Here is a 24,882-nt window from a genome sequence, read left to right as displayed (position 1 = left end):
TCAGTCATGCCTACAATAAAGCATGACTGAAGCTCAGTCATGCTTACAGTAAAGCATGACTGAGGCACAGTGATGCCTACAGTGAAACCTTGTGGAGGCTCAGTGATGCCTATAGTGAAACATTGTGGAAGCTCAGTAATGCCAACAGTAAGGCATGGCGGAGACTCGGTGATGCCTACAATGAAGCATGGGGGAGGATCAGTGATGCCTACAATGAAGAATTGTGGAGGCTCGGTGATGCCTACATTGAAGCATTGTGGAGGCTCGGTGATGCCTACAATGAAGAATTGTGGAGGCTCGGTGATGCCTACAGTGAAGCATTGTGGAAGTTCAGTAATGCCTACAGTGAAGCATGGTGGAGGCTCAGTAATGCCTACAGTAATGCATGGTGGAGGCTCAGTGTTGCCTACAATGAAGCAAGGCAGAGGCTCAGTAACTCCTACAGTAATGCATGGAGGAGGCTCAGTGATGACTTAGTTTTCAAAGAACAATCAAAAAGACTGCTGGAAGACCATTGTAAATGTGAACAGGGTGCTAGCCAAAAAAATACACAATCTATATGAAGTGAAAGCTGCACACCAAATTTAGAGAAATATGAACAAGCATAACTGCTTTATAATACATAAGGAATGAAAAATACAACTAGCTATATGAAAAATTTAAAACATTGAAATGTGACATTGCATAACTGCTGATGATTATTTGAAAAAAAGAGATATTTAGCTAATGTATTGATCAATTCATTACTGCCCCATAACCAACTACACGGTAATCTCTTATTCATGGATTGTGTATTTTTTGGCTAGCTTCTGCTCACATTTACAATGGTGTTCCAGCAGTCTTCTTGATTGTTATGGAGTTTTTTTTCTGTCTGAGAACCCAGTCCCGCCCTTTAGCCATGTTTATTCAATTTCCTATATAGCCAGGTCCCTTGCTTCCCATACACAAGCAGGTTTAAACTGCACATAGAGGTAACATTTGGTTAGGTACCCATGCACACGAGCAGGTTTTAACCGCATGTAGAGGTAACATTTGGTTAGGGACCCCATAAAGAAGAGATTACCGTGAAGTGGTTATGGGGCAGTAATGAATTGATCAATACATTAGCTAAATATCTTTTTTTTTTTTCACATAATCCTCAGCAGTTATGCTTGTTCATATTTCTCTGAATTTGGTGTGCAGCTTTCACTTCATTTAGATTGGTTTTCGAAGAAGTCCTGAAAGATTCTGGAATGACTTTCACAGTCACATGAATTGAATCCCATAGAAAATCTTTGGTTGGATGTGAATGAGGCGGTTGCAGCAGCACCACAAGAATATTAGTGACCCGGAGGCAATTGTGCTTGAGAAATGGGATACAACTCATTATGAAAACAGTCAGATGCTAGTGTTTGGCTTCACATCCCTATTGAAACAGCAGAAAATTTGTAAGATTTGGTAACAAACCAAATTTGCAATAGGAGGTAAATAATTTTGATTGCAAATGTATTTATCTCATATCTATTTATATCTGACACTTTGTCTTTATTAAAACTAATCAAACTGGACATGGTAACATAAGGCAATGGAAAATGACATCCTACCTCTGCATATCACCCAGACGTCTCGCTTGTGGAAACACTTGTGCTTTGTCAGAAGGGTCACCGGACATTCAGACAGCGACGTCTCATCCCCGCTGCATTTCACCTCATTCATCCAGATGTCGCCGCTTCCTTTTTTTAGCCAACCACAAGGCATGGTGGACTTAGCAGACCCACAGTTTAGCTGCTTACAGACCACCTTGGAGTTCAGTTTGTTCCAGTTATAGTCACACACAGTCGCCCATGTTCCATCTTGTTCCACTTCCAGTCTCCCAGCACAGCGATTGTTCCCACTGACCAGCTTGACTTTCAGGAAGTTTTCTAAAATCCAAAAGAAGATAAATTGTAGCAGAGACATTATTAGACACATCTGTATACAATGGTACAACTTATTGGGATACAAGTGTTGGAATCTAAGGAGTATCTGGTCTGAATTTACAGGGTCTGCTATGAGGTCTGTAATAGTTTAGGGGTCTAATTTGAGTTCTCTATTTGTTCTCTATTTGTTTAGGGGGCTAGTATTTTTTGGTGCATTTTTATGGGATGTGCTGAATATGTACGAGTGTGAGCTTTTATTTCACCTGTAATGAAAAATATCCAGCCCCATTGCCCTTGGTGTAGAACATCCAGCCCCTTCATTCCCGGTGTAGAATATCCGGCCCCTTCACTCCCAGTGTAGAACATCCAGTCCCTTCACTCCTGGTGTAGAACATCCAGCCCCTTCACTCCCGGTGTAGAACATCCAGCCCCTTCACTCCCAGTGTAGAACATCCAGTCTCTTCATGCCTGGTGTAGAACATCCAGCCCCTTCACTCCCGGTGTAGAACATCCAGCTCCTTCACTCCCGGTGTAGAACATCCAGCCCCTTCACTCCCAGTGTAGAACATCCAGTGTCTTCACTCCCGGTGTAGAACATCCAGCCCCTTCACTCCCAGTGTAGAACATCCAGCCCCTTCACTCCCGGTGTAGAACATCCAGGCCCTTCACTCCCAGTGTAGAACTTCCAGTCTCTCCACTCCCGGTATAGAACATCCAGTCCCTTCACTCCTGGTGTAGAACATCCAGCCCCTTAACTCCCAGTGTTGAACATCCAGTCTCTTCACTCCCGGTGTAGAACATCTGGCCCCTTCACTCCCAGTGTAGAACATCCAGTCTCTTCACTCCCGGTGTAGAACATCCAGCCCCTTCACTCCAGGTGTAGAACATCCAGCCCCTTCACTCCCGGTGTAGAACATCCAGCCCCTTCACTCCCGGTGTAGAACATCCAGCCCCTTCACTCCCGGTGTAGAACATCCGGCCCCTTCACGCCCAGTGTAGAACATTCAGTCCCTTCACTCCCGGTGTATAATATCCAGCCCTTTCACTCCCAGTGTTGAACATCCAGTCTCTTCACTCCCAGTGTAGAACATCCAGCCCCTTCACTCCCAGTGTAGAACATCTGGCCCCTTCACTCCCAGTGTTGAACATCCAGTCTCTTCACTCCCGGTGTAGAACATCCAGCCCCTTCACTCCCAGTGTAGAACATCCGGCCCCTTTACTCCCGGTGTAGAACATCCGGCCCCTTCACTCCCAGTGTAGAACATCCGGCCCTTTCACTCCCAGTGTAGAACATCCAGCCTACCTACTCCAGTAAGCCTTGGACACATCTCTCCATGGACTTCATCACTGACCTTCCACCCTCAGAAGGGAAGACTTGTATTTGGGTAGTAGTGGATAGATTCAGCAAACAGTGTCATTTCGTTCCTCTGTCCGGATTACCCAATTCTGAAACTCTTAGTAAGTTGTTTATTAGGCATATTGTGCGGTTACACAGGGTTCCGGAAAATATTGTTTCTGACCGAGGAACACAGTTCGTCTCGAAATTCTGGAGGGCGTTTTGTAAAAAGATCAATATAGATGTGACGACATGGACTCTCATGGGTTAAAGTTTCTTAAAAATCAGCCAGACAGCATGATAGATTGTCTATAGACGGGGAGAAGTCCCTCATTGTTTTTACAAGACTCTTGTTGACTCAATGTAAATGTGTTGGCCACTGAAAGCCAAACGTATTGTTCTCCAGACTTTTCCAGTAACCATTGTATTGTAGTTGTGTATTGCTAATGTAATTACCTTAGTAGCCATTGTCTAGTCGGTGACTTGCCGACTCCATGTAGATATACTGAGTCTTTCTATGCACATCATTTAAATGAACATTATCCATGCAGCTTGAAATTCATCCAATGGGAGAAGCAATCTTGTCCAACCAATCGATGAGGACGCAGTGTATCCTAAGGGAAGGTTATGGCTATAAAAGGGACTTCTTTAAGCCACCAGTGGGGATGAAGGTTGATGGATGCTGATGGATCCAGTCTAAGCTCTTTGGAGCTGACTAGAGGATCAGGATATCTTATGGCTTCAATCTAGGGACTCCGGTGCCGGTTGGAGACCATATCCACAGCCTAGGGATTTCGACTCCGGCTGCCAGGATTGTAACATCATACCAGGACTACCTAAGGAGGACACTCAGGTTGGGACAGTCAGTTCAGTCACCTGATACAGACTTTGCAGACCTCACACAGCTTCCTAAATCTGGCATTATTCTTTTCTCGGTGGGTGCCCGCCAAAAGCGGGGTGCTGCTGGATTTGAGTAAAAAGGCCTGGAACCTCTGAGGCACGGACATTCTAATCCCTGGTGAGCCAGCGGAAGGGTGAGACTATGTTGCCTGTTACATTTTTGTGTTTTGCTGGTTATGGGTTATGTGCCGTTAATTGTTTGGGGATCCAATAAAGTCTAATTATTGTGGTTCCCTCACCCTGTGTTGTCTGAGTAGTGTTACGCCCACGGTTAAGGAGGCCGGCGTTCAGTTGGGATGAGCCCTGAGCCACGCTGTCTTTCTAAAGGTGGCGGGTTTTAGTGGACGAGAGCACCCACTGAGCCCCGTGTCTCCACAATTGGTGGCAGCAGTGGGATACTACTCAGCCTGGTTTACCCAGGAAAGCTGCAGTGGACTGGTGTTTTCGGACACCGTACAGGGTTCAACAACCAGGGAGGCACATAAGCATACCCAGCAGGCCATAGGGGAGGCATTCAGGTTTCGGACGCTGCCATGTCCAACCCCACCAGCTCAGCCATGGGACAAGGACAAGAGAGGAGTTACGACCGCTGCAGTAAATGGATGCTACAGGATCTGTGCCAGAGGCGAAAGATTATCTACTGGAACGCTGAGACTCGGTCAGACTTGATCCAGAAATTAGTCAGTTGGGATGCCCAGAATGATGCAGAGGACGATGAGGATCCCGTCGATATTGACCCAGAGGATTTAAACTATGTGCCACAACATGGATCTAGTGACAATCGGAAATCAACTTTGTCCAAAATGGCCCAAGCCACAGCATTGTTGGATGCATTGGGGCCTAGATCCTCAAGAGAAGAGAGGGCTTGGGTTCTGGAATATGTTTATGGGATTCCAGCTGCCGTACTGCTAGCACCAGCAGTTCGAGAAGGATGGTCCCGCTACCCAGCAGAAGCTGCGCCAAAACAAAGGACTACAAACAGGGCCTGTGACTCGCCCAATCTATGGCGCTGTTATACATGTGGCCGCCATGGACATATAGATAGAGATTGTCTTCAAAACCGAGGGCGCATGCTTGGAGCCCATCTATCAGCTCAGCCGGTCAAGAGCCAGGGACTACGAGACACTGTTTCCTCCATTACCCTGGTAAGTCCAGTTATTGTTTCCCCAGAAGACCCTGTACCAGATTCCCAATTATCCATCTCCCTGGCTGAGGGCCAGCGCTCAGACATTCCTCTGGCATGTGTGCAGTTGGACCTAAGGACCGACCAGGGAGAGGTCGAGGTGGAGCTTGTGGACAGCCTCCCCACACCTGGTATTTTGGGGACCAACCAGGAAGTGATCGATGTGGGGATTGTGAACAGCCTCCCCATACCTGACATTGTGGAGACTGACCAGAGCAAGGCTGATGTGGAGCTTATGGACACCGTCCCCACACCAGTTATTTCAGGAAAGGACCAGGGAGAGGTTGATGTGAGACTTGTGAACAGCCTCCCCACACCTGTCATTGTGGAGACTGACCAGAGCAAGGCTGATGTGGAGCTTATGGACACCGTCCCCACACCAGTTACTTTGGGGTCTGACCAGGAAGAGGTCCATATGGAGTTTATGTACAGCCTCCCCACACCTGTTGTTTCGGGGACTAGCCAGGAGGAAGTTGAAGTGGGGTTCATAGATGGCCCCACCAAGCCTGTTGTTTCGGATACCACTCAAAGGGAAGTGAAAGTGGGGCTTGTGAATTACCTGCTCACACCAGTCATTTTGGAGAATGACCTAGGACAAGGACTATCCAGTCAGTTTGAAGCATCCATCACCCACCTCCAAGCCAAGCAGGACCCTGATGGGGATCTTTCCAACATCTTTTCCAGGGATGGTTTGCATTCCCAGTCTCCAGCATCAACTTCTGAGCCAAGAACTGTGACTAAGCCTAACCACACTGTGGCTATTGACTGGGGGAAGATTGATAGTAAGAAATGTATGCAAGCCCAACTCATGGACCCCACCTTAGTGCTTGTCTGCAATATGGCTGCTCAACTTGGGGGAGGTAATCAGGGGGAGGTGTATAGATGCAAGCCTCTGTTGCTGACCTCACCATTAAAAAGGACAATTCCGTCAAGAGGAGAAGGATGATCGGAAGCCTATCATGTCTGGCTAATATTAAGAAGGGGGAGGAATGTGACGACATGGACTCTCATGGGTTAAAGTTTCTTAAAAATCAGCCAGACAGCATGATAGATTGTCTATAGACGGGGGAGAAGTCCCTCATTGTTTTTACAAGACTCTTGTTGACTCAATGTAAATGTGTTGGCCACTGAAAGCCAAACGTATTGTTCTCCAGACTTTTCCAGTTACCATTGTATTGTAGTTGTGTATTGCTAATGTAATTACCTTAGTAGCCATTGTCTAGTCGGTGACTTGCCGACTCCATGTAGATATACTGAGTCTTTCTATGCACATCATTTAAATGAACATTTTCCATGCAGCTTGAATTTCATCCAATGGGAGAAGCAATCTTGTCCAACCAATCGATGAGGACGCAGTGTATCCTAAGGGAAGGTTATGGCTATAAAAGGGACTTCTTTAAGCCACCAGTGGGATGAAGGTTGATGGATGCTGATGGATCCAGTCTAAGCTCTTTGGAGCTGACTAGAGGATCAGTATATCTTATGGCTTCAATCTAGGGACTCCGGTGCCGGTTGGAGACCATATCCACAGCCTAGGGATTTCGACTCCGGCTGCCAGGATTGTAACATCATACCAGGACTACCTAAGGAGGACACTCAGGTTGGGACAGTTCAGTCACCTGATACAGACTTTGCAGACCTCACGCAGCTTCCTAAATCTGGCATTATTCTTTTCTCGGTGGGTGCCCGCCAAAAGCGGGGTGCTGCTGGATTTGAGTAAATAGCCCTGGAACCTCTGAGGCACGGACATTCTAATCCCTGGTGAGCCAGCGGAAGGGTGAGACTCTGTTGCCTGTTACATTTTTGTGTTATGCTGGTTATGGGTTATGTGCCGTTAATTGTTTGGGGATCCAATAAAGTCTAATTATTGTGGTTCCCTCACCCTGTGTTGTCTGAGTAGTGTTACGCCCACGGTTAAGGAGGCCGGCGTTCAGTTGGGATGAGCCCTGAGCCATGCTGTCTTTCTAAAGACGGCGGGTTTTAGTGGACGAGAGCACCCACTGAGCCCCGTGTCTCCACAATAGAGCTATCTTTTTCATCTGCCTACCACCCAGAGACCAATGGTCAGACTGAACGTTCCAATCAAACCCTTGAACAATATCTCCGGTGTTATGTGTCTGACCGTCAGTCTGACTGGGTGGAATATCTGCCGCTAGCTGAGTTTGCCATCAATAATCAGTATCAGGAATCCATCAAGACTACCCCCTTTTTCTGCAATTTAGGGTTGCATCCACGTTTTGGTTCTTTTTCTTCCGCTGTGGTGGATACTCCTGAGGCTGAAACAACTGTGGACAAACTGAAGGCTTTCTGGTCTGAAGTGAAAGAGAACTTGAAGAAGGCAAAGGTTGGTCAAGCCTCCTCTGCTAATAAGAGACGTTCCAAGGGCCCTAGCCTTGGAGTTGGGGATAAGGTATGGTTATCAACACAGAATATTAAACTCAAGGTCCCTTCTGCTAAGCTGGGTCCGAGATTTATTGGACCCTATGAGATAATCGAGGTAATTAATCCCACAGCTTTCCGCCTGCAACTCCCCCATCCTTTAAGATATCGAATGTGTTCCATAAGTCCCTCCTCAAGTTATATCGTGTCCCCATTCACCCAGTCAGTGCCCCCCCTCCTCCTGTTTTGGTTGAAGGAAACTTGGAGTATGAGGTACAGAGAATACTTGATTTCCGTATTGTCAGAGGGGCGGTACAGTATTTGGTGCATTGGAGGGGTTATGGCCCTGAGGAGAGGTCATGTGTCCCTGCGAGTGATATTCATGCTAAGAGTCTGGTCCATCAATCTAATCATCAGATAGGACTACGTGTGAGGGCAAATCACATGAACATGTGAACAAGAAAGGAGAAAAGGCGATCATAGAAGCCCAGACACACAATAAGATATAATTCAATTTTTTATTTATTAGTATAAACAATCTTTAGTGCAGGCAGTGGTAAGGACCAACATAATATGCATGATATTCATATATGCTCTAGACAAGGTAATGTCACAAATAATGTTCTGGGTGTTATCTGGGTGTGGCGGGGGGTGTGAGCGGTGTTGTATGTGTGTTGCGTTGTGTGTGTTGCGTTGTTTGTGGAGCGCTGTGTGTCTGCAGTGTTGTCTGTGTGGGTGTGGGGTGCGTGTGTGTGTTTTGTGGGGAGATATGTTTTGTGCAATGTGTGTTTTGTGCGGTATGTGTGTATATTTGTGTGTGCCGCTGTGTTTGTGTGTTGGGTGTTGTGTGTGTGCGGCGTTGTCTGTGTGTGTGGGTGTCTGTGTAGGGCGGTGTTTGTGGTTCCCAGTGTGTGTGTGTGTGGTGTGTTGTGCGGTGCGTGTGTGGCGGTGTGTGTGTGTGTTTTGGGGGGAGGTGTGCACCCCCCATCGTGCTCCATCTCCCATGCTGCGCACCCCCCATCCTGCTCCATCCCTCATGCTGCACACCCCCCATCGTGCTCCATCCCCCACGCTGCGCACCCCCCATCGTGCTCCATCCCCCACGCTGCGCACCCCCCATCGTGCTCCATCCCCCATGCTGCGCACCCCCCATCGTGCTCCATCCCCCATGCTGCGCACTCCCCATCGTGCTCCATCCCCCATGCTGCGCACTCCCCATCGTGCTCCATCCCCCATGCTGCGCACCTCCCATCGTGCTCCATCCTTCATGCTGCGCACCCCCCATCGTGCTCCATCCTTCATGCTGCGCACCCCCATTGTGCTCCATCCCCCATGCTGCGCACCCCCCATCGTGCTCCATCCCCCATGCTGCGCACTCTCCATCGTGCTCCATCCCCCATGCTGCGCACTCTCCATCGTGCACCATCCCCCATGCTGCGCACTCTCCATCGTGCTCCATCCCCCATGCAGCGCACTCTCCATCGTGCTCCATCCCCCATGCAGCGCACTCCCCATCGTGCTCCATCTCCCATGCTGCGCACTCCCCATCATGCTCCATTCCCCATGCTGCGCACCCCCCATCGTGCTCCATCCCCCATGCTGCGCACCCCCCATCGTGCTCCATCCCCCATGCTGCGCACCCCCCATCGTGCTCCATCCCCCATGCTGCGCACCCCCCATCGTGCTCCATCCCCCATGCTGTGCACTCCCCATCGTGCTCCATTCCCCATGCTGCGCACTCCCCATCGTGCGCCATCCCCCATGCTGCGCACTCCCCATCGTGCTCCATCCCCCATGCTGCGCACCCCCCATCGTGCTCCATCCCCCATGCTGCGCACCCCCCATCGTGCTCCATCCCCCATGCTGCACACCCCCCATCGTGCTCCATCCCCCATGCTGCGCACCCCCCATCGTGCTCCATCCCCCATGCTGCGCACTCCCCATCGTGCTCCACAGTCACACATCAGACAGTATACACACACACATCCCATCGCTTACACTCGCACATCCGATCGCATACACTCACACATCTGATCGCATACACGCGCACATCCGATCGCATATACGCGCACACCCGATCGCATACACGCGCACACCCGATCGCATACACGCGCACACCCGATCGCATACACGCGCACACCCGATCGCATACACGTGCACATCCGATCGCATACACGCGCACACCCGATCGCATACACGCGCACACCCGATCGCATACACGCGCACACCCGATCGCATACACGCGCACACCCGATCGCATACACGCGCACACCCGATCGCATACACGCGCACACTTGATCGCATACACGCGCACACCCGATCGCATACACGCATACACGCGCACACCCGATCGCATACACGCGCACACCCGATCGCATACACGCACACACCCGATCGCATACACGCACACACCCGATCGCATACACGCACACACACTGACGATATCACACATAAGCGCTCACACACTCCCAACATCCAGAGATACCACATGCTTCCAGCCATGTGATCCTCCGGCAGGTCCTGGAAGGTCACTGCACAGGGCACAGTATCGCCGCCGAGAAGTAAGCGATATCGCCGGATGTTGTGAGTGTGTGGATGCGATCTGATGTGCGTGTGAGGTGTGTGTGAGAGTGAGTGAGTGTGATCTGACGTGTGTGTCTGTTCTTATGTGTGTGTGTGTGTGTGTGTGTGTGTGTGTGTTCCGCCGCTGCAGGACCTTGATGTGCTCACCTGCTCCTGGTCGGCGTCTGGTGAGTATGACTGCGGGGTCTTCTTTCTTCTGTCTTCTCTCTTCTGGGGGTGCCCGCTGCCTATAATGAAGTGTCTTGCAGTGTCTTTAACTCTTTCACCGCTGCATGACACTTCATTATTGACCGCACCGGTGTACGCTGGTAACCATGATATAGTTACCCGATGTTTATCATGGTTACCAGCGTACAACGGCTCCGTCACGTCCCAGCATCGCAAGGTTATGTCTGGGCTGGGGGAGTCGGGGCTTCGTTTGAATTTGGGGGAAGGGGCGTGTCCAAGCCGTCGATGCGTGCGGAGTGTCGCGGCGAGCGGCCAATCCGTGGGGGTGGGCGGAGCCAGGCCGAGCCCAGCGGCCAATCCGCTGTTTGTCACCGTAAGGACACAATTTTGGAGCAAGACAGACAGATAGACAGACAGACAGAATATATATTATATATATAGATTGTAGAATGTCGTATATAAGGGTTTACTGGTTGTGGCCGCAGCTCATAAGGGAAAAACCTGGTGATGGGTTCCCTTTAAGTATATGTAGGATGTAAACACTAAACAGATAATAAAAGGTACCAGATTTGTAAGAAAATTTTGTAAGGCAAAACGGGAACACACAGTTAAGGCTAAGTTCACATTTCCGTTGTTTTGTATCAGTCACATGCGTCGCTTGACGCATGTGACTGATGCGCTGTACAACGCTGTACAACGGATGACAAAGAACAGAATTCTTTGTCGGACTCCGTTGTGTGCGGGGGGTGGAGCGCGAGGGGGCGGAGTTCAGGGGGAGTGGAGCCGAGCGGGGCCGTGGCACTGAGGACGTCAGTGCCGCAGGGACTGCAGGACAGGTGAGTGTGTGTGAGTGTGTGTGTGTGTGTGTGTGTGAGTGTGTGTGTGTATACATGCTGAATGCGGGAGGGGGCGGAGCCGAGCGGGGGGCGGAGCCGAGCGACGAGGGTGGCAGTGGCAGTGCTGGTCTGCATGGCTGGGGACAGGTGTGTGTGTGTGTGTGTGTGTGTGTGTACACATATGTGCGGAGTGCGGGAGGGGGCGGGGCCGAGCGGGGAAGTGTCGGTCTCCCTGCACACGTAACCAGACTAAATATCGGGTAACAGCAAAGCACCCGATGTTTACCTTGGTTACCCGATATTTACCTTGGTTACGGGGGTACACCGCTTAGCGCTGGCTCCTTGCACCGTAACCAGGGTAAATATCGGGTAACCAACCAAAGCTGGTTACGTGTGCAGGGAGCCAGAGAGCATGCGCAGCGAAATCCGACGGATCGCGCTGCTCAAAAAATGTTACAGGCTACGTTCCTCCCGCCCGGCGGTCAGTCGTTCCACGACTGATCAGTCGGGCGGAGGGTGCAACGCAGCATCATCAGTCACAATCCGCTGCTCATACAAGTCTATGGGAACAACGGAATCCGCTAAACGGATTCCGTTGTTTACCAGAGCAGCGGATTGTGACTGATACATTTTAGCGGAAATGTGAACTTAGCCTAAGTCAGGACTATAGTTCTGGCAAGATCTCTCTGGAAAACTTGGACTTTACTGGGCCTTGAGGCTTGGAGCGGGAGCTCAGTCAGGGTACCTAACTGCTGAGGGGGGCACCCTAGAAATAGGATACTCTCTCTCTCCTTCTCCTTTCACAATGCCAGTGGTGACCCCCGACTGGATCTGGGATTGACCTGAGCCCACCATGGCAGTGACCAGTACTACTGAGCTGGCAGCTGAAGTTGTGAGTAAACTACACCCTGAACCCGCAGAGACTGTGTTGGCTCATCCTTATCGGCGCCGCCGCCCAGCGCTTAGGTGCCGACGGCCATTACAACCCTCATCATCCACCCTGGGCCTACTGCGCCTTTGGGGAGCGACACCATCCTGGCTGCATTAACACCTGCCCCGGCGAGGAATCCTGCAGCGGCAGCTACTCCAGGCCGCATACCACACGTGGTATCACAACAAACTCTCCCCATTACCCCTCTTTCCCCACCATTAACTGTACGCCTTGGGGTAACGTTACCGGGCAAGGCCACTCCGTGACAACGCCTGACCCGATCCAAAACAACCTGGCGACGAGTAGGTTAACTGCCTGCCCGTGGGGCGCTACAACAGCAGACAGAAAATCACTGGTATTTTGCAGTGATACAGGGGTGATGCCAGAAGATATTGTGTGTAATTGGGTGTCATCAGCAGAGATAGAACAGTGTCTGGAGGCTGTGGTGGCTGCTGCACGCAATGTGTAAACAGATCAAGCAACTGACAGAAGCTATGGATGGTCGGCTGCTGAGTGTCATCAGAAAGAAAGGTGGCTATATTGGTCACTAATTTTGGGGGGTTTTGTTTTTGCATGTCAGAAATGTTTATTTCTAAATTTTGTGCAGTTATATTGGTTTACCTGGTGAAAATAAACAAGTGAGATGGGAATATACGAGGGGCAATCCAAAAGTAATGATAATCAATAATAAACACAATGAATATATTAAAAAAAAAAAAAAAATTCTACATAGTCTCCTAACAAGTCTATACATTTAGTCCATCTCTTTTCTAAACTTAGAATTCCCTTTGAAAAAAATTCTTGATCTTGACCCTCAAAAAAATCCCCAACAGCGGTTATCACGTCGCTATTGTCGTCAAATTTCTTGCCCCGGAGGTGTTCCTTGAGGCGAGGAAAGAGAAGTCACTGGGGGCTAGATCTGGCGAATAGGGGGGTGTTCCACCAGTTCAAAGCCCGCTTCTTGTATGGTTACCATGGCAACTGCAGCTTTGTGAGCCGACGCGTTATCTTGGTGAAACAGCACTCCAGCCCGCAGTTTGCCGCGCCTTTTCTCCTTGATAGCCTCCCACAATCTTCTTATTTGTTCTGCGTAGTAGGAGCCCGTAATAGTGGCACCCTTCTCCAAATAGTCCACCATAATAATTCCTTCAGCGTCCCAAATAACGGACGCCATAACCTTCCCTGCTGAGCTTGACACTTTGAATTTCCTTGGCGTCGGTTCGACGGCTCGTTTCCATGTCATCGATTGTTGTTTAGTTTCGGGATCAAAGTGGTGGATCCAGGTCTCGTCCATGGTCAAAAAACGTGACAAAAAATTCTTCTTGTCTGCTTGGAACTTTTCGAGATTTGCTATTGAAATGTCAACTCGTTTCTTCTTTTGCTCGTCGGTTAACATTATTTGTTTTTTATTAAGTTGCGTAATAATTCTGCACAGTAATAGTTACCTGCACAAATAGATATCCTCCAAATCTAAAAAAAACCACTCCAACTTCCAAAAATATTAAGCTTTGATATTTATGAGTCTTTTGGGTTGATTGTAAACATAGTTGTTGATCAATAATAAAAAAAAAATCTCTAAAATACAACTTGCCTAATAATTCTGCACACAGTGTAGAAGCTTTATTTTCTTTCTCTGAGAGTTTCTTTCGCTGTGTGTTTGGGATCATTGTCTTACTGAAATGTCCACCCTCATTTTATCTTCATCCTCCTGGTAGATGGCAGCAGATTTTCATTAAGAATGTCTCTCTACATTTGTCTATTCATCCTTCCTCTAATGATATGAAGTTTGCCAGAGCTATATACTGAAAAACAGCCCCACACCATGATGTTCCCACTTCCAAGCTTCACTGTTAAGGCTACTTTACACACTGCGATATCGGTCCCGATATCGCTAGTGTGGGTACCCGCCCCCATCTGTTGCGCGACACGGGCATATCGCTGCCCGTGTCGCACAACATCGCCCACAGCCGTCACACATACTTACCTGTCCGGCGACGTCGCTGTGACCGGCGAACCGCCTCCTTTCTAAGGGGGCGGTCCGTGCGGCGTCACAGCGACGTCACTGAAACGTCACTGAACCGCCGCCCAATAGCAGCGGAGGGGCGGAGATGAGCGGGACGTAACATCCCGCCCACCTCCTTCCTTCCGCATAGCGGCCGGGAGGCAGGTAAGGGGAGCTTCCTCGTTCCTGCGGCGTCAAACGCAGCGATGTGTGCTGCCGCAGGAACGAGGAACAACCTCGTTACTGCTGCAGTAACGAGATTTGAGAATGGACCCCCGTGTCGCCGATTAGCGATTTTGCACGTTTTTGCAACGATGCAAAATCGCTTATCGATGTCACACGCAACGGCATTGCTAATGCGGCCGGATGTGCGTCACGAATTCCGTGAGCCCAACGACTCCGCATTAGCGATGTCGTAGCGTGTAAAGCCCGCTTTATTGTTGTTTTGGGGTGATTTGCCTTTTGGCCTCCAAACATGGTGTGTATTATGGCCTCCAAAGAGTTTCATTTTGGTCTCATCTGAGTATTTTGCAGGCTTCTCTTAATGTTGTTGAGTAAACATTATATGCTCTTGAACATGCTTTTTGTTCAGCGATCAAGTCTTGTGTTTTGAGTGTACATACAGACAGACCATCGAGGGGAGTGCATTACTTGATTGATTCCAGGCATTTCGGTAGCTCTTCACAGGTGTCCTTGGCTCTTAGACAACTCTTCTGGTAATTCTTTTCACTCCTCTGTCTGCCGTTTCAATTTTCACTTAAAGGCCCCGTCACACACAGAGATAAATCTTTGGCAGATCTGTGGTTGCAGTGAAATCATGGACATATTGTTCTATTTGTACACAGCCAAAACCTGCCACTGATTGTCCACAATTTCACTGCAACCAGATTTATCTCTGTGTAAAGTGGCCTTAAGGCCGCAGAAATGCTTGAATCGACACTGGGGTAACATACATATAGCATACATAAAACATATGTAGATAAAAGTATACAAATGGATAGACTGTTATACATGAAGAGAGGACTGTCCTCACAGGCTTACAATCTTGTGAGTTATTTTTTTCAAATTAAATAGAAAAATGTCTAACTTTCACCTTCTGTTCTGTGTTCTATGTTCCGATGTGAATAATATATGGCTATAAAAGATTTCCAAATCATTGCATTCTTGTTTTCTTTACACTTTACATGACATCTTAACTTTTTTGGAATTGAGGTTGCAAATAATATGAATTACCAAATCTTGTATAAATAAAATTAGATGTACAATACTGACCTGAAAAAGCGAATCCGAAAAATGAAGCTGTGAACAAGGACAAAAAAAATACTTAGAATTAGAAAAACAGTGTTCACAATATAGCACAGAAGATGGACGTAATATAATAGCTTATACACATCCCATCCAACCACTGTATATACTATACATATGTTCTACCATCACAATGAAAGAGGTCTACGCTTAATATTTAGTGATCTGTACAATGTTGTCTACATGCATCACAATGTGAACAAGCCACTTAACCCCTTAACGACTGCGGGCAGTAATATTACGTCCTAGCGGTCATAGTTTTAATCCCCGCTGGCTGCTGCAAGCAGTCTGCAGCAATCAGCGCACATCTCAGCTGATTTATACAGCTGAAATGTGTGTCTGCTAGGCACGAGCGGAATCGCTATCCACCAGTATCTTTTAATCCCTTAAATAGCGCTGTCAAGATATGACAACACCATGTTAACGGCGATAGTGGTAGGTCCATACTCACAGGCCGATACCGGAAGTCACGTGACGTGATCACGTGGATCCGGTGGTTATCATGGTAACACAGGGTCATATGATGACTCCTGTGCTCACATGACTCAGGTCCTGTAAGAAACAGCCGAGGGCTGCTTGTTATAAGAGATGATCATTTCTCCCGATCTGAGCAGTGCTGCTCTGATTGGGAGAAATTAATGAGCAATCAGATTGCTGATCATTATAGTCCCCTAGGGGACCTAGTAAAATTAAAAAAAAAGTTTAAAAAAGTTTTAAAAAATTTAAAAAAAATAAAACCTAAAGTTCAAATCACCCCCTTTCGCCCCATTAAAAAGTAAATGGTTAAAAAAATAAAAATATACACACATTTGGTATCGCCGCATTCAGAAATGCCCCGTCTATGAAAATATAAAATCAGTTAACCTGATCGATAAATAGCTTAGTGGCAAAAAAATGACAAACGCCAAAAATAGGTTTTTTGGTCGCCACAAATTTTGTGCTACATGCAATAATAGGCGATAAAGCATAGCATCTGCGCAAAAATGGTATCCTTAAAAATGTCAGCCCGAGACGCAAAAAATAAGCCATCATTCAGCCATAGATCCCAAAAAATGAGATCGCTACGGGTTGCGGAAAATGGCGCAAAACGTATGCCACTTTTTTCGGACAAACTTCTGATTATTTTTTAACCTTTTAGATAAAAGTAGACCTATGCATGTTTGGTGTGTACAAACTTGCACCGACCTCAGGCATCACATTGAAACATCAGTTTTACCACATAGGGAACACAGTGAATAAAATATCTCAAAAACAATTGTGCAATCATACTTTTTTTGAAATTTTTCCTGCATTTGGAATCTTTTTGCCATTTGCTAGTACACTATATGGTAAAACTCATGGTTTAATTTAAAATTTCAGCTGGTTCTGCAAAAAACGAGCCCTCACATGACCATATTGACAAAAAAAAAAAATTACGTCTCTCGAAAGAAGAATGACAAAAAAAAAACGGAAAGTGCAAAATCGTCCGGTCGTGAAGGGGTTAAAGGAGTTTTCACAGGCTGGAATATTGATAGCTCATTCTGATCAATACCAATCAGTTCAATTTTAATTTATGGCACCCATATGAATAAACCGGGGTCAAACGACCTTTGCGAGGGAATCGGATGCAATATGCTAATTATTATTATTATTATTATTATTTATTTATAGAGCACCATTGATTCCATGGTGCTGTACATGAGAAGGGGGTTACATACAAAATACATGTACAAGTTACAGTAGACAGACTAGTACAGAGGGAAGAGGGCCCTGCCCTTGCGGGCTTACATTCTATAGGATTATGGGGAGGAGACAGTAGGTGGGGTGTAGGTGGGGCGGCAGCTCCGCACGGTGGTGGGGCGGCAGCTCCGCACGGTGGTGGGGCGGCAGCTCCGCACGGTGGTGGGGCAGTGAGTGCAGTGAGCTAATAACACTTGACTCAAACTCTGCTGATAGCGTGAGCCGAGCATCATGTACTATGATCTGCATTCCCTCACATGCAAGAATAAAAGCACAGGTGTGGAGACCATGGAGAGAATAATGTCTCCATCTTCCCCATTGCCTATATTAGCATATTTCGAACTGCACTCATATGTCATCCGAGTGCAGTCTGATTTTTCACATAGAATTATTTGCCAGCACTCCCTAAACTGAAAGTCTGAACTGGTGCAAACTGAACATAGCACACATTATCCGAAATAACAGTTGCACTCAAGTAAAGGGGAGGGAAACATAACTGAAGCATGTACCGTACTTTTCAAGTTATAAGACGCAGTTTTCCTCCCAAAAATTTGAGAGGAAAATGAGGGGTGCGTCTTAAAATCCGAATATAGCTTACCGGGAGGTGGAGAATTGGCGGAGTGCTGTCTGTGCGGCTATCGGTGCGGGCAGCCAGGTGTCTGTCGGTGTGTACAGCCAGCTGCCTCCCTGTGCCGGCGACCAGCTGCCTTTCTATGCTGGCGGCCGGTTGCCTCTCTGTGCCGGCAGCCAGCTGCCTCTCTGTACGGGAGGGCGGCCTGCTGGCTGCCACTCTGTGCGGGCGACCAGCTGGCTGTGCAGGCTGCAGTGGCTGTACGGTGGATTTCCCAGATGGTCTGTCCGCGGTCCGGGCTTCAGATGATGGGGCCTGGAGTCAGTGCTTGTGTGACGCCCTGGCAAAACCAGGTAGTCACAGATGACTGTACCCCCCACCAAGGGTACAGGAATCGCCTCCTCCTTGGGAATTTACACCACACATACCACACACAGAAACATCAGCCACAAAGCCTACTCGCCCTCCCCCCATGACAGCCAGGACACACCAGTGGGCAGGACCAGGTGGATGGGAACGCCCACCTAGGGGTCTTGAGGTGACAAGGAGTGGGAACCAGTCAGTTTCAGCTGAGAGTTTAGTTACAGTGGAGTTGAGTGTTGGAGTTGAAGTGGAGTCGGTGAGAGGAGCTGAAGTGCAGTGTGGTCAGGGTTGGAGCCCTGGGACCACGGGAGAACCGACTAGGTGGCAGACGGCAGTGTAGGGCCACAGGCGTCGGAGATCCGGTCGCGGGAGACCTGAAGTGGACCGGGCCAGGGTTGTAGCCCGCTGGTACTGACGACGGGAATCCGGTCCAGAGGCCATGCACGGGCGGGGTACCTGGACCCTAGGACGAGGCAAGCTTCAAGCCCCTTGTTAATTGACCAGCGGGACAAAGTACCAGGCCTTGTTCCCGAGGAGAGAAGCCCAGATAGAGCAGACCGGTAGCCCAACGCGAGTGACAGGGTGTCCGCCAAGAACCCATTGAAGTCCCACGGGTCAGTGTCTGCGGGCAACGGCTCACTCTGCGTCCAAAGCTGCAGGGGAGCAGATTTCTCCCGTTCCAAGCGGGGTTAATCCATACACCAAAAGAGACAAGTGCAGGAGGAAGGGCCCCTACATTGTTAACCCGTGTGCGGGACCAGCACACCCCTCCAGAGGCAACCGGCATCTGGCCTTGGTTTACAGTATGGACTCTGTGTGGATTATTCATAATCGTGAGTACACTGGTGTCACCCAGTCCAACCTGCCGACAACACCCCAGCCCTGATACCTACCCACACCTGGGCCCCGGGACTACACCAAACCCCTACCCGTGGAGGGGGAATCACCTTGCTGCCCCTCACATCACCGGTCCCAGACGTCGGCCCAGAAAGGCAGCGGCGGTGCCACCATCCCATCACCGCAACCCACGGGTGGCATCACAGACAATCTCCCCTGTAAATACCTCCCTTTTTCACTGTGTACGAGGACGGGCAGTTGCACGAGTCCCCGGGTCCGGTCAACACTCGAGCCCAAAACACGATCCCGGATCCGAGCGCCCCTCGAGCAGCCCCGGCCGCCGCAGCGGAGGCGGCACCCGTCCGTGACACTTGCGCAGATGGAACTCTTGGATGAGAGCTCCATCTGCGTCCGCGCCACTTTGGGTGCCATTTCTTTGAATCCCAGATCGCCGACAGAGCATCTGGGACATTCAACGCACTGGCCTGCTCCACCACACCACCACTGCACTTCCGCTGCCAGCACTAAGCACCTGCCGCCACCGCCAGCTCTGACCCGCCGCCACCAGCACTGGCCCACCTCCACTGCAAGCACTTACCCGCCGCCACTGCAAGCACAGTTTCTGCCGCCTGTGACCCCGCTCTACCACCGCTGCCGTCTCCTCTGGTAAGACAACACCGGAGTATAAGACGGACCCTATTTTTTTTACCTTTTTATATCTCTAAATCTGGGGTGCGTCTTATAATCCGGTGCGTCTTATAAAACGAAAAATACGGTAAATAGTGAATATTGAAATGAGAATATGCATTGCTGCCCAGAAAACATGTAAAAATATTGAGGGGAAAAAATGAGTTATTTTGCAAATAAAATTGGCCAGATTTTTCACATGCACCCATAGACTTGTATGGATGTCCTTGATCCAATTTATGGAGACACTGCAGTGTGCCGAATCTGGATGAGAAAAAAAATTTGCAGATCTGCTCTGCCTCATTGAGAAAGATTTTCTTGCATTGCATTCGTTGAATTCATGCTCTCATGTGAGCGAGGCTTAAAGAGCAGCAAATTACAGAGTACTACGTCCACTTCATTATTTATCCAGATATAGCGCCATGCATTTGGTGGTGGCCATGTCTGGTATTGCAGCTCAGCGCCATTCCCTTGATTGCACAGCTAAATCTATTTCCCTCTGGATTGGATGTCACCCCTCCTATTGTTTAAGGTGTGGGGGCAGCTTATGTCATTATTTCTTAAAAATATTTTGGCTGACAACTAAACCTGCTATTTTAGCAAAGCATGTGGAAATTAGGGGATTTAGCATAATATAGTTTGTCAGTTCCCAAATTAACCATTAAGACATAGATTAAAGAATCACATAAATAACATTTACTTTAAATAATGAGTCTTCTTAAAGGGAACCTGTCAGCAGAAATGTCCCCTAAAACCTAACAGATTCCCCCTCTGCAGCTCCTGGGCTGCATTCTAGAAAGGTCCCTGTTATGATTGTGCCCACTTTCTGACCGAAAAAAAGTGTTTATAAAGTTGTACCTTTTTGGCTTCTGATTCTGTAAATCCGTCACGGGGGCGGGTTGCCTGATGGCCGTTATTCTGCCCCCTGGTCCTGTATGCCGCCCCCATCGCTGATTTCAATACTTCTGGACGCCGCCCACTGCTCCAGCCATCCCCGCGCATGCCCAGTGCCCATCTCTCGGGGATGAGCACTGTGCCCAGCGTCACCGCTGGTGACGTGCACGCAGGGTTAAGATTATGGGCGGTGCTGTGATGTTTATTCCTAAGCAACCGCCCATAATCGCGGGACCGCGCTTTCCCCCTCGGCCTGCTTCTTTCTGCGCAAGCGCGCTGCTGCTGACCTCACTTCGCCTCCTTCCCATCTTGCCCCGAGGCAGGAAATAGATGGGAAGAGCGCGGAGCAGTGACTACACCGAAAGCGCGGTCCCGCGATTATGGGCGGTTGCTTAGGAATAAACATCACAGCACCGCCCATAATCTTAACCCTGCGTGCACGTCACCAGCGGTGACGCTGGGCACAGTGCTCATCCCCGAGAGATGGGCACTGGGCATGCGCGGGGATGGCTGGAGCAGTGGGCGGCGTCCAGAAGTATTGAAATCAGCGATGGGGGCGGCATACAGGACCAGGGGGCAGAATAACGGCCATCAGGCAGCCCGCCCCCGTGACGGATTTACAGAATCAGAAGCCAAAAAGGTACAACTTTATAAACACTTTTTTTCGGTCAGAAAGTGGGCACAATCATAACAGGGACCTTTATAGAATGCAGCCCAGGAGCTGCAGAGGGGGAATCTGTTAGGTTTTAGGGGACATTTCTGCTGACAGGTTCCCTTTAAGCAACAAATTTTGCATTCTGCTTTGCCGAATTATATGTCCATCAGCAATTTAAGCAAATACCTAATAAAACTGTAAAGGTTTTCTGATGATGATCATACACTACACAACAATATATATATATATATATATATATATATATATATATATAAAAAGCTTATAGAAAATAAATAAATGGTAATGTCCTCCAAAATGCTCATGTTAAAATTAGGATTATTGTGTACTCACCCAAGAGTAACAACTCCGTACCCTTCATGGTTCCAGATAAGGATTATAAATCTGTGACGTGGAGTAAAACTTTATAAGTTGAGGAGGACTTATGCTGGCTCAGCGTATTTATTGTGCTGATGTCGGATAATAGAAACCTAATGATTTGGAGAATTTGCTGGCAAAACAATTCATAAAAAACCTTCCAGTAATCTCAGACCCAACATGTGATATCAATACCTTTTCAAAGCCATATTAGTGGCTCCCACTAAGAATGTGTTCATATCTAGGTACGGATAACTAGGCAGAGCCTGTGAAATGCTGCGTGTGTGATGTAAGGGATTGGTGTTGGGTCCATCAATACATTTTGGAAAAGATATTCAGCAAATCTAACAAGCCCAGAGTGTATAAGAGTAGTGAAATCTGAAGTTATTATGCAGAGCATAAAGAGTTAACACACTGAGCTGCTGAGTGACATTCTGAATCATGGACAGGGTGAAGTTATCGACAGCATGCGTATCTATGATCCCTGGATGTGTACACAGTGTGATCTGCTGTTTGTGACCTTTTCAAAGCCATATCAGTGTCATCTTGTGTCTCCCATCAAGAATGTGCTCATATGTAGAATATGTAGACACCAACAACTAGGCAGATCCTGTGAAATGCTGCATGTGTGATGTAAGATATAGGTGTTGGGTCCATTAATCCATTTTGGAAAAGACATGGAGCAGGACTAACAAGCCCAGACAGGGTGTGTAAAAGTAGTGAAGTCTGAAGTTATTAAAGCAGAGCATAAAAACTTACCACACTGAGCTGCTGTTTGACATTCTGAATTATGGAAAGTGTGAAGCTAGCGACAGCATACATGGCCATGATCTCTGGATATGTATAGAGTGTGGTCTACTATTTGTGCTGAGAAAAATGTTGCAGAAAAGCTGCAGGCAGAAGAGGTTTGTTTGCAAGCCCAGATTAAAAAAAGCTAGCAAGTAAGAGATGAGTAAGATTGGTCTATTCATATTTCCATCCCAGGGAACTAGTTATGGCCAAAGAGGACAATCTGAGAAGCACAATCCTGTGATGTAATTGATGTAGTCTTCTCCAGAATCAAGAGATTAGCCCTCATTAATTAGGTAGCTGTCATTACAGAAAGAGGGCGAGGATTTCCACCATGGAGGGGAACATTGAGGCTTATTTCTGTGAGTGAAAAATTCATCTGCCAATGGATTGTCTATTGCTCTGTATTTTGAATCAGACAAAAAGATTGTTTCTGTGTGAGGGAAGTGCTGCTGAGGTGTTTGCCAGCAAATGGGAAATTAGTGTCAAATTCAAAATTTGCCTGATCTGCTCATCTCTAGGGCACACTGATTGTTTTAGAGTTTTATAGAATTGGATCTTTTCCAAAGAACATCTGAAATATCACTTCAAAAATGGTTAAAATACTCATCTTATTAATTTTCATTGCAAAATACTTGCCAGTCATAAATTCAAATATTTATTAACGTTTTTTCTGCTTCAGATTTTAAAAAAACCTCTTGGTTGGAAAGAAAGAGAGTGCTTGTCCCTTCTTTGAAGTAGCTCCTGACAGAATCACGTCAAACAAGACATGCTCAACCAAAAGCCTGCAAAAAATGTTTCAGGTAAAACCTATGGAAAAACTCATTAAAACAGCTTCATGAAATGAAAAATGCCTGTAAAAATTCCCCAAAGAAGAAGCATTTCCCAAACTGGCTTCCCCTAGAAAACTCAACATTTGACCTGCTCAAAAAAACCTCTGTATGGCAGCAGAAAAATCATAGTCTGCGACTGTTCCACATATTTTGAGGTGTAAATAAAAAGAATTTTCTGATAGTCATGTCACGGTCAGAATGACGATGATGATGAGACTCAAAGGATCTCTCGATATCCGGCTGCTGCTTCTAATTAAAAATGTCATGTGTGCACACGAGAATAAATAACTGCACAGCAAGTCAGTTATATCTATCTCCATGACTGGCTCTTAACCAAGTGTGTTTTTTATTGTTTGAAAGAAACTCTAGACCGAGCAGTAAGGGGGTGTAAACAAAAGTTTTAGTCCAATCAAGTATCGCAGGGCAGGGCTTCATGACGTAGAGAGATCTACACATCCTTCTTGGATTGGTCAGTCCAGACTCCAGGAATTTCCTTTGTCCATCTGTCTTGGGTGTAGGACAGGAAATAGCAGCCATCTTCAAGCTATACATATATATATATCCTAGTATATACTGTGCCTAAGGAAAATACACTGAATATGCAATATACATATATACATGTTAGTAAGAAACAAAAGCATTCACAAATATGTGTGTTAGTTCACATCTACTGAACTATATAACTGAGTCTATGAAATGGCTGAATTAAGTATTTTTGGATACTCAATTCTTTATCCTCAACAGTCCCCCCTAAAGACTTACTTCTGCCATTTCTAAATTCTAAGGGTACTGTGTTCCCTTAGGAAGAGAGGTAGAAAGATCTGTTGAAAAACCTGCCTAACTGAACGTTGAAACATGGGCGGAAAGGGGAAAGGGGTTTTCTTCACCGGTTTGAGACCAAGGACTCCTAGGCGAGTCCTCACCCTTTGTAGTTGGACTTTCCCATGTCTCAAGGTTCTCTAAGTCCTCTCTTCTAACTGTTCTGGCAATGCTGGTCTAAGACTATACAGGGTTTTCTGAAAAGGATAAGTATGAGCAGAATGCTCAGTGCAGCTCTGGTTGATCAACCCTTCTACAATGCGAGGTGTGGATCCATAGATGTTTCTGTGGTTGGATCGGCTCATCTAGTGTTGACTCATGCTCTTTCTCGCTTGTCCTTTAGGATCAATCAGTCTCCTGACTGGAGACCATATGCTAATAGCTCTGATTTAAGATCTGGAATTGGAAAATACACCTGTTTAGCACACTATTCAGTCAATTATATAAAAATATACATGTCTGTGCTAAACCAAAAACATCTTACATAAAGACCTGTTTATTACGAAAAGAAAACAAAACATATACATTTTATACACGATTTACTAGTTTCCACTTTTCTATAAAATATACACTTTTTGTAAACACATTTTTCTTTACATACCACCTTCATGTGCTTCTCAACAATAATATCGTTTTCTGCACTGGAATGCCTCTGACCAAACCTGGAGAAAAATTTACACAACACGCACAGACTTGCATACAACATGCTCATGATATACATCTATAATCAGTTTGCAGTCTCTAAGAATGGGTAGAGTAGGTGCAGGGTGTTTCTACGGACTCTTTACAGTTTTTTCTCACTTCGTTCTAGGCACTTGT

General features: G+C 47.4%; 1 protein-coding gene across 1 annotated transcript in view; it reads right to left on the bottom strand.

Annotated features, from left to right (window-relative positions):
- LOC142301970 (CD5 antigen-like) overlaps positions 1-21,635 on the bottom strand; it is a 31,872-nt gene extending 10,237 nt beyond the window's left edge. The window contains exons 1-3 of the mRNA XM_075343036.1: positions 21,599-21,635; positions 15,489-15,515; positions 1,584-1,901 (exon numbers count right to left, since the gene is read on the bottom strand). Of these exons, the coding sequence (XP_075199151.1) occupies positions 1,584-1,901; positions 15,489-15,515; positions 21,599-21,626 (373 nt within the window). The 5' untranslated portion in view covers positions 21,627-21,635. The remainder of the gene's footprint in view (positions 1-1,583; positions 1,902-15,488; positions 15,516-21,598) is intronic.
- Between the last annotated feature and the right edge of the window lie 3,247 nt (positions 21,636-24,882).

This window comes from Anomaloglossus baeobatrachus, chromosome 1, assembly GCF_048569485.1.
Source record: "Anomaloglossus baeobatrachus isolate aAnoBae1 chromosome 1, aAnoBae1.hap1, whole genome shotgun sequence".
NCBI classification, from domain to species: domain Eukaryota; kingdom Metazoa; phylum Chordata; class Amphibia; order Anura; family Aromobatidae; genus Anomaloglossus; species Anomaloglossus baeobatrachus.
The sequence above is the reverse complement of the archived record's forward strand: the minus strand, read 5'-3'. Positions and strand labels throughout refer to the sequence as shown.